This window comes from Diplotaxodon limnothrissa, linkage group LG20, assembly GCF_057381915.1.
Source record: "Diplotaxodon limnothrissa isolate DT_005_m linkage group LG20, D_limnothrissa_male_GT1.1, whole genome shotgun sequence".
Lineage (NCBI taxonomy): Eukaryota > Metazoa > Chordata > Actinopteri > Cichliformes > Cichlidae > Diplotaxodon > Diplotaxodon limnothrissa.
Window position 1 is genome coordinate 30,233,219 of NC_140615.1, and position 17,888 is coordinate 30,251,106.

Sequence of the window (17,888 nt, forward strand, 5' to 3'; positions counted from 1 at the left end):
CATTTCTCCAACCTCTTTTAAAGAAAATATTTTTTACTTAAAAAAATAGCATTACCTCTTTACTCAGTTTGCAAGAGCAACATCAAGAAAAAGACAGAGGTTTTTAATTGCAAAGAAACTGAAAACAGATCATCTGTTCAGCTGCAACACTGGAGTGGATTAATAACATCTAAAATCAAGCAAAATGACAAGTTTTAAAACAACCAGAGATGTTTAAAGTGCTGCAGACTATAGCAGAGGTACCAACAAACATATTGGTGCAATTTGGAAGTACTGTTCTCACTGCAAGTCAGTCAACTCACTCACTCATGTGAGAATCATTTCTAAAATGTCTTTGTGAGTCTCAGCAACAAAACGGTGCCCATAGTTGGTGCATTGTTTGGAAGCAGGGAGGAAAGGAGTAGAAGCTGGTATAATCATAACAATGAATGTGCTTCTCATACTTCAAAAAAGGTTCTGCTGCTCCAGCTGTCTGGATGGATACAGCAGGCTGATGACAAAGGAAGGGATCGATATCTTTGGAAAATGTTTCTGAGCAAAAGGTGAAGAACATCCCAGCAGGTGGTGGCGATGACCATGTTAGTCCTCGATGGAGGTCAAGGGCACTCGGCGGAAAAAGAAACTGGATCCTCTAAAGAGGTGACCCTGGCGTGAGGGAGACAAAGAGAAGGAATATAGGAAAATATATAGTGCACTGGGGAACTCCAGCTCTGGTCTTCTGACTGGCTTTTGCAGTATGCTTTGCCTGAGCAGAGAGCATAGGCCTGTACACGTCGCAGTTCACCCTGCTACTTCTATCAGCAAGTGACCTGTTCCCTTGGCATCCATACATGCACATGCTGCATCACTACCTCCACCCTATTTGACAGGCAGTGTCCTGCTTACTCTCCACTATCCTACTGTAGTGTACAAGTGGTTTCCACTTTTTTGTGAACCCTCTGCATTTATCTTCACAAAGGTGTTTCTTGATTATAGATTTTGACAGTGATAGACCGACTACCTCCTTTCTTGACATGGCTACATACTGTGAATGTTTTTTCTGATCTAAGGAAGAATTCTACCTCTTCAGTTGTCTTCTGTGGTATTTCAGGCCTTTTGGTGTTGCTGAACCAGCCAGTGCATTCCTTCTTTTACAGATTGTTAATTTGAACATTCCTAAAGCTTCTGCATCCATCAGCATCTCTATTACCTCTATTTTGAGTTCCAGTGAATTGGTCATGGAATAATAAAATGGCATTAAGGAATCAAATGCCATGTGACATAGTGAGTGTACCTTGTTGCTCAGGTGATTCCAGCAGTGCAGCCAGGAGCTAAAGACGGGCGACAGAGGAGGAAGTCCTGCAGCCAGTCTGACAAGACAAAGCTCAGCAGTCAGACTGAAGCATCAGCGATTATTTTGCAAAAAAATATTAAAAGCATATTTACTGTAAACATAATAAAGACTTTAATGTAGCACAAAAAGCCCCTGTTCTGGAGACAAACTTCAAGTGTAAAAATGATGAACCATTTATTGTATGAGCCTCACATTAGTCAGATTTCGAGATCTTTAGTGATTTGGAAATGCTGTCAGACTCCAATCAATGCCTACATGGTAACACAAGAGCAGTTCATGGAGGAATCTGTAAACATATTTAAAACTTTAACTTTTGTTATGAGCACTGGTGCTTGTCCTTTGTCTACCAGTGGTCCTTGAAATATTTCTACAACTTCAGTTCTGCTGAAATTATTGGACATAACCTGGAAAGCACATACTAAAGCCCTTCCTTCGTAGTATATATATATAAATCTAAGCTGCTAGAAAACATGTATGTGGCAGTCATATGAAAAACAGGAAGTTCCTCATTTAGAATTTCACCACTTTGTTCTTAATCATTGTATGAAAAAAATCTATGAGATCAGGAATCCAACTGCCATCTGATTGAAATTACCCTTAAAAAGTTATAAATGATATGAGCTCCAGTTTCTCTAATCTTTGTTGACTAAATTTAACCTTTTCCAGAAGGTTTGTGCAACTTTTGTCTTTTTATTCTTTTGTATTCCACAGACCTGCAATCACAGCATCATGTTTCAAGTTGGTGAGAGAAAAAAAAACAATCGCTGAAACCATTTAATATGAGTGCGATAAAAAGCTAATTATAAACCTTGAAAGAGTCTACGGCATCAGGTTTAAATCAATATTACATTTTAAGTTCATAACTGTGTTTAGCTTAATGACTCACCCACAATTGTTTACCACCATAAGATCAGCAACCAGCATGAATGGATATGTAAGGACACTTACTGCAATCTAATGAGGCACAAAACGCACACTGCATTATTACTGAATTATGACATACAGGAGAAACCTTTCATGGTCTGAAGAGAGAACTTACGCCCATCACAAATTTAGTGTAGCTTCTCACTGCAGAGGCCTGACTGAACTGCAAAGAAATGTAAAGAGAGGGGGAAATGTTATTGAAGGAATTTACATGTTTCCAGAAACTAAAACTAATGCACTTAAAGTTCAATAGTTACAATCGTTTGTATAATAAACAACAAATTACCATGTAAGCATATACAAGTGTCTCTGAAACACCGGTATTACACGTTTTCTTTCATTCATCATTTTCGTTTTTGGTGTGTGAGGGTGATGGGTTTGTGTGCTCCAGTAATCCCAGAAGCTTTGTTGTCAAGTGCAATTTGCTACTGGTAGGGTCTTCGAAATCAAACTGGTCCTGGGTGAGGAGCCAGACACCCTACGCAGTATAATAAATCTAATAAAGGTTCAATGTAGCCTGCTCGGGACAGGGTCAGCGGGGATCCTACCCTGTCACCAGGAACAGGATAGAGGCTTATGGGTGAACGTCTGCTGGCCAAGCCTGAGCTCACAGCCTGGCAAGGATCAGCATGAAAAAGCTACGTGGGTTTACTGTGGGACCACCACTCTCACAGGATGGGCTGCAGAGGAATGAAATATTGATAAGACATATGAACATGTGCATGGTACCCGGACACTATAGATCACTGGATGATTTTGTAATCAATAAAGACCAAGGAATTGACCTCAGGGGCAGGATTGTATCATGGCACAGATCTGAGGGTGGCTACAGAAAGATTTCTGCAGCACTGAAGGTTCTAATGAGCACAGTGGCCTCCATTGTCCGTAAATGGAAGACGTTTGGAACCACCAGAACTGACCATGTCAATCTACATGATCTGGGTAAAAGGGCCTTATTCGGGAGGTGCCCAAGTACCCGATGGGCACTCTAGTAAAGAGCTCCCAGCATTGCTCTGTGGAGAGAGGAGAAGCTTTCAGAAACAACCATTCCTGTACTCCAAGTAGCCAGGGTGAAGCCTACTTCTCAGTAAAAGACACATGAGAACCTGCCTGACTACTGTGTGAATGTCTGGCCCTGCCAGAGCCCAGACTGAAATCTGCCTGAAACCCTCTGGAGAGAAATGGCTGTGCACTGCTGCTCCCCAGCTGAGGTTCCACAAAGGAGAATGGGAAATAAGCTGCCCAAAAATAGGTATGCAAAGCTTGTAGCATCACTCTCAAAGAGGCATGAGGCTGTAATTGCTGCCAAAGGTGTTTCAAGTATTAAGCAAAGGCTGTGAATATTTAAGTACTTGTTATATTTTTCTCTTTATGAATATAAATTTGCAAGAATTTCAAGCAATTGCTTTTATAGGTTATTGTATTTAACATTTTGCAGTGAACAATGAATAGGGCTGTAACATGACAAAATGTGGAACAAATGAAGCTCTGTGAATACTTTCCAGATGTACTGTATGTATTATAGGAGACATATAAAAATGTCTGAGTAATGGGTAATTAAAAAAATAAACCTATCTGGTAAAATGCAAAAGACAACTAGTATATGAAGCTAAAATTTCACAGCAATCCTCATAAACTACCAGTAACAAGTTTTAGAACACCACATTTTCAAGTTCTTTATTGAAAATTACGCAGTTTATTGTCTGATTGCACTCTGAAATGAAAGCATAGCACAAATAAGTAATTGGAGTTAAAAAAGAAATCATGGAATCAGTTTATAGACCAAAGTGTATTCTAACCTTTAACCCATCAGAGTAGCCTTCTTTGGCAGATATAACAGCTGAAGACAGTCGTGGCTTCTTTTTACAATAGAAATCGAATATTCTCCCATATCTGTAGCAGAAGTTCCCATAAACGTGGACCTTGTAGGTTGCTTTGCTTTCACTCTTCTGTCCAGTTCAAACCAGCTCGATGGGGTTTAAGTCTGGAGACTGTGCTGGACTCCATGTTTTCAAGCTCACCACCTTGTTCTTTGTTCCTGAGGTAGTTCTGGCACAGCTTGGATCTATGTTTTGGGTCTTTATGTTGCTGTAGGATGAAGCCTTGACCAACTAGGCTCATACCAGAGGGTCCTGCATGGTGCTGCACAATGCTGTGGTACGTGTTTTGGTTCAGGGAGCCTCTCACTCTGTACAAGTCACCGACCCTGGATCCAGCAAACAGCCCCAGACCATCACACTTCCTCCTCCATGTTTGACGGTTGACACCACACACTGTGGAACCATCCTTTACCTACTCGACCACAAAGATCCTGTGTGATGAACACAAGGTTTCAAATGTTGATCCATCAGTCCATAATACCTTCTTCCAGTCTTCAGTAGTCCAATGGTGGTATTTCATGTCCCAGCCAAGCCTCTTTGTCTTATTCTGACGTCTGGCTTTCTTGCTGCAACTCGTCCTGTCAAACCTGAAGCTCAAAGTCTTCTCTTCACAGCTGAAACTGAGACTTTCTTACTACGACCACTATTAAGCTGTGCTTGAAGCTGTTGTCCTGTCAGCCGCCTATCACACAGCTGTTAACTCTCAGAAACTTGTCCTCTGATTGAGTCGTGTCTTTGGGTCTGCAGACCTCTTCCTGTCAGTTTGTTTCTGAGCCTTTGGATGCTGAAGGAAACTAAACTCACTGACACCTTGACTTTCTTTGCAGTTTCTCTGTAGGACAGACCGACATTTATATGAAGGTCTGTCTCTCTTCCATTGTTAATCACCTTTTTCTCACCATTCTTGTACCATCACACTACTTTCTGTTCAACTGATGCTTTCGAGCGTATGGTACCACAGTGTGTTCCAACACTGCTTAATGGTCTGCATGTATCAAGTGTGCCTCTTCTGTATGTTGTTTATTTGCAATAAGGCAACTTTGTCATTAGCCTAGCCCAGGCTTTTGTCTAGCTGGTGATGATGATAATAATACCTCTGCCATAAACACTAGCTTAGCTTTTTGTCTATGAGACTATCCACTTGTTAAGTGATGATGTAACAACCCTGCCTCTGGGTCCAAACTCCTCCTTTTTTAATGCTATTGTCTTTTTCATGTATTGTAATGCTTTGTATTTTGTTTTAATACAAACAATACTAAAAAACCCCTTAAAAATAATCTATGTTCACTGTAGGCCTCTCTGCTTTTTTATTAGCACTATTCATGTGCACTGCATTTTTAAGCTCAGTTTTTAAAACCTTACGATGTAATTAGAATCCATGGGCTCACAGTCCGCTAGACGCCAAATATTTGAATGTTGAAATTTTAAAAAAAGAAAAGAAAAGAAAAAAAAAAGGACTCTCAGACTAATAATGGATTGCATTTATATAGCGCTTTTCGAGATCCTCAAAGCGCTTTACAATTCCACTATTCATTCACTCTCACATTCACACACTGGTGGAGGCAAGCTACAGTTTTAGCCACAGCTGCCTTGGGGCAGAAGCAAGGCAGCTATATCGCGCCATCGGCCATTCTGGCCAACACCAGTAGGTGGTAGGTGAAGTGTCTTGCCCAAGGACACAACGACCAATACGACCAAGACTTACAACCTTCCGATTACAAGATGAGCTTCCCAACCCCCTGAACCACTCGACTAACTAAGACTTCAACTGTTACATTAAGATGAGAATGTTTTGTTTCTTGTATTATATTCATAGTGATAGCAGAGCTACAACTTTTAGCTGTTTTTATAAATCCTTCAGTCAGAACATGGCATATCATTTTCAGTGAGATAACTTTCTTTGAACCTTGTGAATCCTCTTTTTCATGGATGCCTCAGTGTTAAATTTGATTGGAACATCTGGGAGAACAGCCAAACCTATCATTTTATAGAAGATAAAAGACCATTTTTAACTCTTTAAAGAAGAGTTTTGACCCTGAAATGGCTAATAACGTCAGATGTCAAAAATATATTTTTCTATAGAAAGCACTCAGACATAGAAAAATGTACTTGTAAGATTGTGTGTGTGGAAATGGGCCAAGTGGAGCAGAAAAGCACTATATAAGTGCAAGTCCATTATCACATCAGGATAGCCAGTGTCAACTTTAAGAAAATATTTTGTGTTTTGTATGATTAGCAGCATTGGCCAAATAGATTTCTAAGATTTGCAATCATTTATATAAAGTTTAGATTTCTTTCTAAATTAAGTGTTATAATATTCCGGTGTACTTCCGGGCCTTTGCTCCGTTGACAGGAATCTGGTCTTATTTTGTTGAAGGGATACAAATTGGATTATATTAACAGATTTTAAATTATGACAGGAATTTTAAAGTTGCATGAGAGCTCTTTTGTTTGTCACATTGTAGCTCTTACGGTATGTTTTTGAATGTACACAGGAAATCTTTGATACCACATGAACAGGATAATACGTATAATACAGAGATTCATCTGTTAATCTGTCAAGTGTGCAACCTCCCATTGTTTAATCCCCCTTACTGCACTGTACTGTCCATTACACTTGAGCCACTTAATGTTATCTAATTTTTGCATTTTGACTACATTTTAAATTCTGTTTTTTTGCTTTGTGGAAAATAAGGGCGCTCTACCTTCTGAGGCACAACCTCAAAGGTAGGCGTGGCTCAGGAGGTAGAGCGGGTGTTGAACATGCTCTTCAAGTGCCCACCTAGAACATACAATAGTTTTCCTAATAAAAATACAGTACTATTATAAAATTATATTTATTGTCAAAGCTTGTTGAAATAGGTAAAGGTGACAGACTTACACTTTCATCCACAGCATAGGTGTTAATAAAGTGAGCCAGGAGATTACAACACCACAGAAACAGAACCTCTCCCAGGACATGCGGTATGAGACCACTGCAAACACACAAACACTGCTATGATGGTTGGAGGTGAAAGATCACGATATCTGAGCAGGACAGACTGTACTAATAAAAGCATGACTCACACATAGAAGCCAGCAACTCCTTCCTCCTTGAAAATCTTGACCATACAGCTGAGCATCCCACTAAAAATCAGACAGACCTTTAATATCATCTTGCTTTTTTATGTAGATGTGAGTGTAGAATGTTTCTTTTAATCCACTTTCTTCATCTACAAAACACTTGTATGAAATTTATGTATAAACCAAAGTCTTACCCATACTTGACTTCTCTGCCAACAAACTGAGCCATGCAGCGTACCGACATAACTGCCAACGCAGAAAGGTTTATCAGATCATTTCATTCAGACAACATAACACTTTCATGAGGACTGGGAACATGCTACATACTGTAAACTGCAAACAAAGATTGATGCCTCAGAATAGTTCAATATGTAAACAAGTCTGTTAGTCCAACATGAGATTCCTGCTTCATGTGACGACTCAAATCACTACCTTCACATTTTAGGCCACTGTTCACAATCAGGCATTAAAAGGAGTTACAAATTTTCAAAGCACGCAGTAAAGACAGAATTCAATTAAAAATACTCAGTGTTGGGGAGTAACGGAATACATGTACCGCCGTTACGTATTTAAAATACAAAATATGAGTAACTGTATTCCGTTACAGTTACCGTTTAAAAAGGTGGTATTCAGAATACAGTTACTTTGTTGAAATAAATGGATTACACTGCGGTACTTTCCTGTTTCATTTTGTCGCGGGTCAGGACTGTTTGGGTTTTGTTTGACAGCTACGTTCTGTTGTTCCAGGCAGCAGCGTTACGGTTGCCATGGTTACAGGGTTACGCTCTCTCTCTCTCTCTGCGACTGTGTGCTTCCTGGGTGAGAGAGCGCCTTTTCGTTGTTGTTGTTGTTGTGCTAAGCTAACAGGCAGAATGCTACAAGCATAGCTCTAAAGAATGTAGCATCATGGGCAGTGTAGTCCGTGCTGCAGGGAGAATGGACTGCCATACACGTTATGGGTCTGTGAGCGCGAGGAGGGAGAAAAAGGGGAGTGGAAAGGTACGAGTTGTCGTCGAGGAAAAACGGGAGCTGGAAGCATGTAAATATAATAATAACCACTTCAGCCAAGAAGAGTGCCTGACGAGCCCAGTTGTAAGTAAGCTATTAAGACTCGACTGTACACTGTGTTCGTGTTTTCCTCCGAAAACAATAAGTTCCGTTGGAGCAGTCTTTCAACGCCTCTCTCTGTCTCTTGCAAGAAAAGTTGACCCACACAACAAAGTAAAGCTATTTTTCGGCTACGAGCCGACAGGGACCCCGCCGTATTAGTCAGAGGTCCCTTTACTACAGTTCGGAGTCGCGGACCTTCAGTAATAGTAATAAATCACAGCAATAGTACATTCACGTTGTTGTAAAAAGCATGATAATATATTAAGTAATCCAAAGTATTCAGAATACGTTACTGTCATTGAGTAACGTAACGGAATACGTTACAGAATACATTTTGGGGCATGTATTCTGTATTCTGTAACGGAATACATTTTAAAAGTAACCTTCCCAACACTGAAAATACTTAATCAGTAGTTAAAAACAACAGAAAAAGAACACAGTACTTTTTTTAGTTATACTGACGACACACATTTATTTAGAATACAGTCACATTTTAATCATATGTTGACAGAGTGCTTTGTTCTATAAACTTTGAGCACTTTATCTACCTCAGACCTACATTCACTTTAGACTCACAAACATGCGTCTCTTTAGATTGTGGGCGGAGCCACAGAACCCATTGGACGCTCAGGAGCTGGAGTTCAAACCAGGAAATCTCTTCCTGTAAGGTGACTGCAGCACTATTTTATTTTACTAATCTCTGCCTAGCTTTTTTTATTTACTCAAAAGAAATGTTTCATGGCAGAATAAACATTTCCGGTTGCTGACATACCATGAAAAGGATGGGTGGCTACTCTGGACAGGCACTGGATGATCATCTCATGTGAGGTCTGGGAGACAAAGCAATGTAAAGAGAACGTTTTTCAAAGCCAGAAATAGCAAGACAATGTCTACAAATATCCTCTGCTTTCCAGATTTTTCACTTGATCACCACTTGCCTGTCTCAAATTTGCCCAGAGAAATTCCAGGGAAAATATAAGAACTTCCTAACAGGAATTATGCACAATTTCTGGTCCCTACCAACATTTGGTTTCTCAAAAAAGTATTTTAGGGATGAAGGTTGTTTCTAGACACTTTTTGGCATTTTTTAAGGAACATAATCTCTGATGAATCCTTTCAGGACCTGGTTGAAAATCTGCCATGAAGAATTAAGACAATTCTGAAGGCAAAAGGAGGTCCAACTCGCTTTTGGTCCATTTACGGTCCTGCAAATGACGGCAGGTTTCCCCATATATAAACAGTATAAAGTTATAAATATTACATTTTTTTATAATGACTATAATTAGCACTACTGACGGACAGTGGGCGTTGAGGTCATTTTTCTTGATCATTAATTTGCAAATTGGGAAACCAATGGGAAACCTTAAAAACCAGGTCCAGTAGGAAGTAGTGGAAAACTTGTAGTAACTAGTTCTAAGATGTTTTGCAAGGTTTTTATTTTGTGGCATGATACCACATTTCAGGTTTTACGCTGTGCCCTCACAATTTTCTGGAAATACATTGATTAATCAAAAAGGATCCAATATTGTTTTCAAATAAAACCAAATCTATCAGTTACAGCATTTGATACTGATCATCATTGAACCATTTACCCTTTAAATTTAGGGCTTAAATGATTTTCAAATCATCGTATTCTGTCTTTTTCACAACTTATGAATAAGGAAACATTTGTACATCAGTTCAGCTACACTCAAAATGAAAGAAGTGAAGAACAGCCCTCACAGAGTTGTCTCACCTCTTTGACCACTTTCCTGAGTGAATTCTGCTGGTCGCCGTTCTTAAACAGGACGTCTATCTGCTGAACAAAGAACTCCGATTACCCTTCAAAACACACTATTGTGTAATCAGATATTTAAAGAACATAACATTCATCGACAACATCAATCATCTACAGCTCCACCTGCACAATCACTTAAAAACCCAAGTTTATTTTTGCAGAACCACAAATTCTTATGCATGTTTTAAATAAAATCATATGCGTGAGCACAGTGATTACACTTTACTGCCTGTCATCTCTCAAAGGCCTATTCAAGCACATCAGCTGTTCTTATTTGTAACTGGTAACAAATAAACAACATGTAAGTCCTTTGAACTTCACTAATATTTTGACTACAAACTGCAGCAAGATTACAGAAAATTACAGACCATGTTTACATGAAAGGCAAAAATGAATTAATTGATAATAAAAAGGAATTGAAATTGATTCCTATTGTAACACTTCTGCTATCAAACTGTGCCCTGGCTGAAAATCCATATGTTACAGCAATGTGACAGCAGAGGATTATTATCATTATGAAAATTCACTGAATGGGAAAAAGCTTTGAATGTGCTTTTGTCAAAAACTGAACCAGTAATGACAACAACACTGAGCAGCAATAAAAACCAAATTAAAAATATTATTTAAAGAAAAAAAACCCCAAAACATTAGCACAACATTGGCATGAAACCTGAAATAACTTGTCCTCTGTCAGGACATCACAACAAAAAGGGAACACAAACACTGGAAATGGCATCCCACTGATTCAGGAGACTTTCCTCCAGACAAAAGCAGCCTGCAAAGCTGGGAGAGCTTGCTGTTAGTGATTCATACAGGAGAACGATAAAAACCCAAGGTTTCTATTCAACACTGAATATTATTAATTTAGCTTTAATAATAAGGTGGCAGTAAATAAATCACTTCCTGTTCGAGCTGTTTCAGCCAATTACAGATCATTGAGACCACAGGCATGTCTCGAGTTTTAATCATCTTAAATTCCATCCACAGGTTTTTGGAAAACAATGACAATTTGATTTCATTTCATAAAACTGTACTTGTGTTAGTGCAGTATAGTGTCAGACGAGTGCCTGTAATCTTCACACACTTGGCAAATGCCTCTTGTTTTAGAGGCATTTAAATACACAGGGCAAAATCTTATTTGCAGCATGGCCCTGCTGGGGCCACATAAATATAAGCACAGTGACCCTGTGCTGTATCTGAAACACTGTGACGTGAAACATTCAGCAGCATGTTAAAGTAATAATTCAGTAACACTGCAGTATGGGAAAAGTCAGAGTGTAGTGTTTCTACGTATTCGTTTTTAATACGAAGGCTGGTAAGGAAAGTCTAATATCAGCTGTTTAACAGTTTGGTTCCCACACTCTGTGTAAAGTACAGAGCGTGCCCTCATCATTGGCTATCATCATTGTGCTTCTGTATAAGCCTTTGCAATAGAACATATAGAACATATGCAGCTCCGTTTTTGTTCTTTATCTTTCAGATTTTAAAGAGTTACAATCAATACAATACTCCAGCTTGTCCAGGTTGAAATCTAAAGATAACAAAGGGAATTTTTAACAGTTTTAACAGTTTAATGTTAAGTTCAAGTTGAATCACAGAGATTCTTGATGGAGGTCACACTGTCAGAACTGCTAATTCAAATGACTTATACAGGCACCTCTGATGGATCCAGCTATAGAGAAACATCTGCTTATTCATCTTAGCAAGAAGGGTTGTACCCTTTGTACCATCTTAATCTCATTTCCTGCTTACCTGTTTAACTTTGCTCCTCACCACAGTAGAGATGGCACTGGATACAATACGTGGTGAGAGGCCACGAAGAAGTCCTCTCTTTCCATCCACCTTCACAATATGCTGCGCTGAAAACAAATTCATGTCCTGTAAAATGTTCATGCTTTGTCCAGTTAGACGATAAGTCATCCATTAATCCCACTTCACTCACCATAAGAGAGAAAGCCGGGCAGGTATAAAACTCTCCTTCCAAACATAGTTGTTCCCACAGTCGGGGGAAGAGGCTCATGTCCCACCTGGAGACAACAGCAGTTTCAATTAAACAGATTCTCTACATGACCATTTTCTTTTATTCAACTACAGCTTCAGGTGTTTGCTTTCCAAGAACAGACTGGACGACTTAAACAACTGACCAAAATACATTTAAATCATTATTTTAAATCAGTGACAGACAGAACAATTCAGGTTTTGAAAAACAGACATAATGAGCCAAAATGAAAGAGTAAAAAATGTAAACACTGAATGAGATGAAATTAAAGAAAGATGACCATCTCAGCAACGTGTCATCAATTTGCCTTTTGGAATAAAAACGCCGCCCTCAATAAAAACCAGTTTATCTGGATGTGCTTTTGCTAATAGTAAATCAGCTTTATTCTTAATCAAGACATAAAACAAAGTACACGTCTGACTAATATGTCAAATGAGAAATGGGTTGAGTATGAAAATTATTCTCATGGCTGGATTTTTGCAGACATGATCCAGATTTGGCCCGTGCAGATTAGCGTCTGCATACGACTGCAGCAGTGTGACTCTGAATCAGGTGTTGAACCATAACACATGTGTTTTTGCTGATAGTTAATTATAGCTTAAAGCTAATCAGAGTCTAATCAGGTGTAGCTTTGACCAATATCATGAATAAGAAAATATAATCTATAACAATGATTCCAATCACAGTCCTCTTACTGAGAAGCTGTGTAGAAACAACCTTGGAAAGTAAGTGTTCATGTGTGTGTGGAAAAGATGTGACGTGTGTGGGAGTGAGTGACACCAACGAGGCACTAATCTAAAAGGACGTCTGACTTCTTAAATACAGTGTGTAAGTGTGCTGTGTATTCTGTACAAATGTTTGTGTGCGATCTTCTCTGCTTAGGCTGCTGCCTCGATCAGCAGAAGGAAATGGGTGGATGGAGGTTTAAACTTTGGTTTATATCAGCTATGTGGAAAAGTCAAACAGATAGAGAGAGAATGATAAGGGTGGCTGATCAGTTGTCAACCACATGACTGGATGTCACAATGGGTGAGGCCAGATGTCACCTGAGAAGCTGTGCCATTCTGTAACAGAGGTATAAAAATTAGGTGAAGAAGAGATTCAGGGTTTATCCCTTTGTCTTCTGCAAGATAAGCAGTTAAGCTGACTGGAACAGTTCACAGTTGAAAATTCCAGCAAAGACACTAAAGGGATGTTGGGATGCTGTCCACACTGTGAACCTGCACACTGGCTTGTTTTTGTTTTTTACCCTTTTGCTTATTTTTCCGGTGTTAGATGAAAGAATCCGGGTTTGGGTTAGGATCTGGATTTCCAATCAACACGGAACAAAAGGATGAGTACATCTTCAGATCCAGTTGTGCTCACTGTCTCTCCAACCTTCTTCCTCACAAGATCTGAAAACTCAGCATTAGCTCAGAGTGGGTTCATTAGATAATCTAATTCAAGGGATTTAATCAGAAAAAAAACTGTTTGACACTGCTTTGCAAAGTTAAACACCAATTCAATATTCATTGTAGTGACCTCCAATTGATGTGATCAGTGTCATTACTGCCAACATGAATTATGATTTTACTGAATCTATATTTATCCTGAACCAGCAGATTCATGTCTCCTTCAATGTCATCTGCTCTGACGCCTGAAAGACGATTAAAGCAGAATCACCAATAACTAGATAAAGTGTAGAACAACTAAATTTGTTTTGCTGTTATTTAGAGGCAAAAATCACAATAAAGGACCAATCATGTTAAGTGATGTGGTTTACAGATGACAAGCTAGAAGAAAAATCAGTGTAAAATTTCCACGTTTTTGGACATCAGTGTGCCAGAACAGCATGTTCACATTAAAGTCTGCACTGAAAAAAACTTAAATAAATCTTAAATACAGATGGTGAAGAGAGCTGTTGGGCACATGAGTTCAAAAATATTTCACAGGCGATCGCTGAAATCTAATGACTGTGAGGTGTACAGTCTACAGTCCTATCAAAAGTTATGGAATCACCAACCTTGATTTGAATAAAGTAAAACACAGTAAAAACTCTGAAAGCACATCCTCAAACTACAGATGTGACACAAAACTATCAGTCCACGCAGTTCAACCCAGCTGTCACAGAGTGACACCCAAAGTGCACGTTGGACAGGTCGTCCATCACAAGCATCTGCAGTGGATCGAAGCTATTTTATGTTTAAGAACTGGCTTCATTAAAGAGGCCCCAAACAAATCACATTGCTTTAATTAAAGTGAACATGAAACACTACAAGAGTAAAGGTTCATTTAGGAGACCTGCTTTCAAAAGCAGAACACGTTTAGCGCCATCTTGTGCCACATGGCATCACCGACTTGGTTGGTTAGTTCTGGCTAATAGATTTAAGTATTATTCAGAGATTATCTCTCTCATAAAATCATGGAAGGACAGGCCCCAGCACGGTATGTACCACCAACAGATAAAGGAAGTGGCCTCTGGTAGAGGATCCGAGCTTGAAGGATAGACCACCCGCAGGGGGGAGCAGGGAGTTATACACATCTATCTATATACATATACACACACACACATATATATATATATATATATATATATATATATATATATATATATATATATATATATATATATACATATATATATATATATATATATATATATATATATATATATATATATATATATATATATATATATATATATGTATATGTATTAGGGGTGCAACGATACACAAAATTCACGGTTCGGTTCGGTTCGATACTTTGGTGTCACGGTTCGATATTTTTTCGATACAAAAAAAATGTTCATGCATTTTTTATTTGTCATTTATTAAAATTATAAATATATATGTTTTAACTCAAAAGTACAGTTTTTAAATTTAACCCTAACCCTTGTGCGTGTTTTTTATTTTGACAGCGAATGCGCACCTGCGGACCACTTATGTGCAGCCCTGGTTATTTAGCTCGTCATATTGCAGCCACAGAAATTCTTTTGTCCATGAAACCATAAAGCTGCACTTTCTTTTTGCCTGATAGTCTGATTTGTCATAACTTTTCCGTTTTGTGGTAAGCTTTTCTTTGGCTGTCACGTCTTCACCCTGACCTGTCTTATTTGGCTCAGCAGAACTAAAATATATATGCTGCTGCTTTTACACACGCACTCACATAAGCTCAGCGATTCTCTGCGCGATCAACCTCTCACATGTTTAAGCTGCGGGAGATTTCACTTGTCATGTTTGCATAGTAAGCTAACGATTAATAAGACGATGTCAGAGGAATTGGTGCACAAATTATCATCACTCACAGATCAGTGCTGTCGCTCTCTATACACAGTTCGCAGATTGCAAAGTGAAAGCAAAAAAACAAGCGCAAATTCAAACGCGATTTCAATATGTCACATATTGACAGTGGCTCACCGATGCCAATGACATAATTACCCAGCTACATTTCTGAAAGAATGCAAAAGCATTGACATATATTTTTCCTACAATAGCCCGACGGGCAGGGAAGAGATAGATTTTGGTAGCCCGACTGAAAAAATCGCTAGCTCCGGGACGTCGGGCTAGCGATATTGCGAGCCCTGTATCTGATTGAGGAATCACTCATCTTTGGAAAAGAGAGTTTATTACAGAGAAATGTCTCTTTCCAAAATAAAAGCTATACTATCCGCTTCTTCTGGGCTATATTCTCAGCAGCATAAGGAGAATCATGTGCTAACAGCTGTCTAAATGACTCGGCTAAAGTTAGTAGCATGCTTGTTGTTTTTGTCTTTGCACTAGGATGATGTCGGCGTAAATGTGCAGTCATATTCGTTGTGTTCCCACTAGTGCTTTCAGGTTAATCTCGTTGAAATGACCTTAACGCCACAACATGGCAAATCTCTGGCCAACAAGTTAATGAGCTAACTGCGCTAACACACTAGTTCACACCAATGTAATTGAGCATTGCATGGCACATCCAACATACTGTTTTACTTTAGTCCATGACTCGCTTACCTTCAGGGTCATACGTCACATGAAAACCAAAGTAATTCCAAACGCCAGATCTGAATGAGGTTCAATTTGCCTGTTACAAGGAGAGCTTAACTTCTGTCTCGCTAGCTTGCCCTGCGCTCTTCCTTCTGACTATGCTGTCTGTGTTGAGCGCTCAGTGAATCTGCATTCGACTACTCCGCCTAGGCTGCACTGTCGAGCCTAGGCGGAGTAGTCGAATGCAGATTCACTGAGCGCTCAACACAGACAGCATAGTCAGAAGGAAAATTGATAAAATAAATTACAAATGTTGTATTGTTCGATACATATGCGTACCGAACCGAAAGCACTGTATCGAACGGTTCAATATCGATACGAATATCGTTGCACCCCTAATATATATATATATATATATATATATATATATATATATATATATATATATATATATATATATATATATATGTACCTAATTATTCAAAATAGTGAAAAGAGAGTGCTTGCAGACCTTAACAAGTTGTAACATCTGGCTAAGTAAACAAAAGCATGGCCCCAAAATAAAGATGTAGCTTGTTCCAAGTCAAGTGTGTTTAAAATTTGGAGAAAATGGAAAACGGACCTCACAGTAGAGCCATCAGAGTCTTTGACTACAGGACTCGGGGCTTATAGTTTTTCCTGTCATCCAGCTTTTGCAATACATTTTCAGTGTTTAAAACAATGCTGGATGTTCATTCTAAGTTTGGAGGGTTTTACAGAATGAGCACAACAGAATGTCTTGATGCATCATCCAGGTAAGGAAATCCTAAAAAGTTTATTCTGTTCATCTGGACGTTTTAGTGGGAGAAACATTAGTGGCATCTTCAGTCTCAGCTGACTGCAGCTTTCCACCTGTATAAACAGTACATTTGTAAATGGTTCGACGGAGCAGAAATAACTGCTTAGATTTACAGTATTTTTGAGGTGAGGCTCGGATTTAAAAGTCAAACGCAATTTCGTATCGATGAGGAAAACAAGACAACACTATAGACTCTTCTGCCCATAGCGGTTATAAATGTAACCCACAGCAAGCGATTACATTTCACTGCTAAGCTAAATGAGTAAATAGAAGCATGAGTTGACATATTTCCAAAAACAGCACGGAAGCTGTATATTCATATTCAGCCTCTATGATGACTGTTAGCTAGCTACATCGGCTACCTGTATTAGCAGCTTGACGTACAGCAGCGGGTGTGTGAGGGTTGTTACACCCGCTCCCAGCAGAAACACTGCGGTGTCCACGTCCACGGTGGTTGGTGTAGCATCCTGCGCGACACCGACTGCTGGACCATGCAGGTTTTCTGGCGACTCCATCTTTAGTTACCGTGAACGAGGGAGACGAATCATTAGCGTTGTGTATCAAACAACAAAAACAACTTCCGCTTTTCAGAATAATAGTTTAAGTGGAGACGTTTTCTAGTGAGTAAAATGCAGGCGTGAGTGAGAGCAGATTTCACAACGTATTCTGTCTAAAAATAGCTATCTCTTACCAAAACTCGTGAAGTCATAAAAACACGTGCGTGTACTTCTTATCTGCCACAGCCAGAGAGCTTCCTGTCAGCGTGGACAGAGATTAACAGCGCCTCTTGGGTAGTCTGCCTTAAATTCTAGAAATAAATAATAAATATTGAAAGGCTTGTGTAGCATGCTGGTTAAAAACGTATAAACTGGTATATTTTTTCTTATAGTGCTTAATTTAATTCTGGATCTAGAAGAAGCCGATTGGACGGACTTAATCTCGCTGTTTCTCACTATTTTATTTTAGTAGCAGTATTTTTCTTTTTCTTTTTTTTCTTTTTTTTTTAAAATGATGCAT

General features: G+C 39.0%; 1 protein-coding gene across 2 annotated transcripts; it reads right to left on the bottom strand.

The window, feature by feature from the left end:
* Positions 1-160: 160 nt before the first annotated feature.
* LOC146611167 (mitochondrial carrier homolog 1-like) lies at positions 161-17,470 on the bottom strand. Of its 2 annotated transcripts, none has more exons than XM_085345153.1 (12): positions 17,234-17,470; positions 12,030-12,114; positions 11,840-11,946; positions 10,046-10,105; positions 9,083-9,140; positions 7,395-7,446; positions 7,204-7,263; positions 7,019-7,112; positions 2,373-2,420; positions 2,220-2,287; positions 1,274-1,349; positions 161-645 (listed from the first exon to the last, which is right to left on the bottom strand). In XM_085345153.1, the coding sequence occupies exons 1-12, from the start codon at positions 17,384-17,386 to the stop codon at positions 580-582; spliced, it is 927 nt and encodes a 308-aa protein (XP_085201279.1). In that variant the 5' UTR covers positions 17,387-17,470; the 3' UTR covers positions 161-579. The 2 variants fall into 2 exon arrangements, with proteins under 2 accessions (XP_085201279.1, XP_085201278.1); XM_085345152.1 differs by having other exon boundaries at positions 10,046-10,108.
* Between the last annotated feature and the right edge of the window lie 418 nt (positions 17,471-17,888).

Bases quoted from the DNA above. Each gene is read 5' to 3' on its own strand.
- LOC146611167 (XM_085345152.1), bottom strand. From the start codon at position 17,386: ATGGAGTCGCCAGAAAACCTGCATGGTCCAGCAGTCGGTGTCGCGCAG. The intron at 9,141-10,045 runs GTGAGACAACTC...TTTGTCTCCCAG, and splicing joins TCAGGAAAGTGGTCAAAGAG to ACCTCACATGAGATGATCAT. The intron at 1,350-2,219 runs GTGAGTCATTAA...TTGTCTTGTCAG, and splicing joins ATGGTGGTAAACAATTGTGG to ACTGGCTGCAGGACTTCCTC.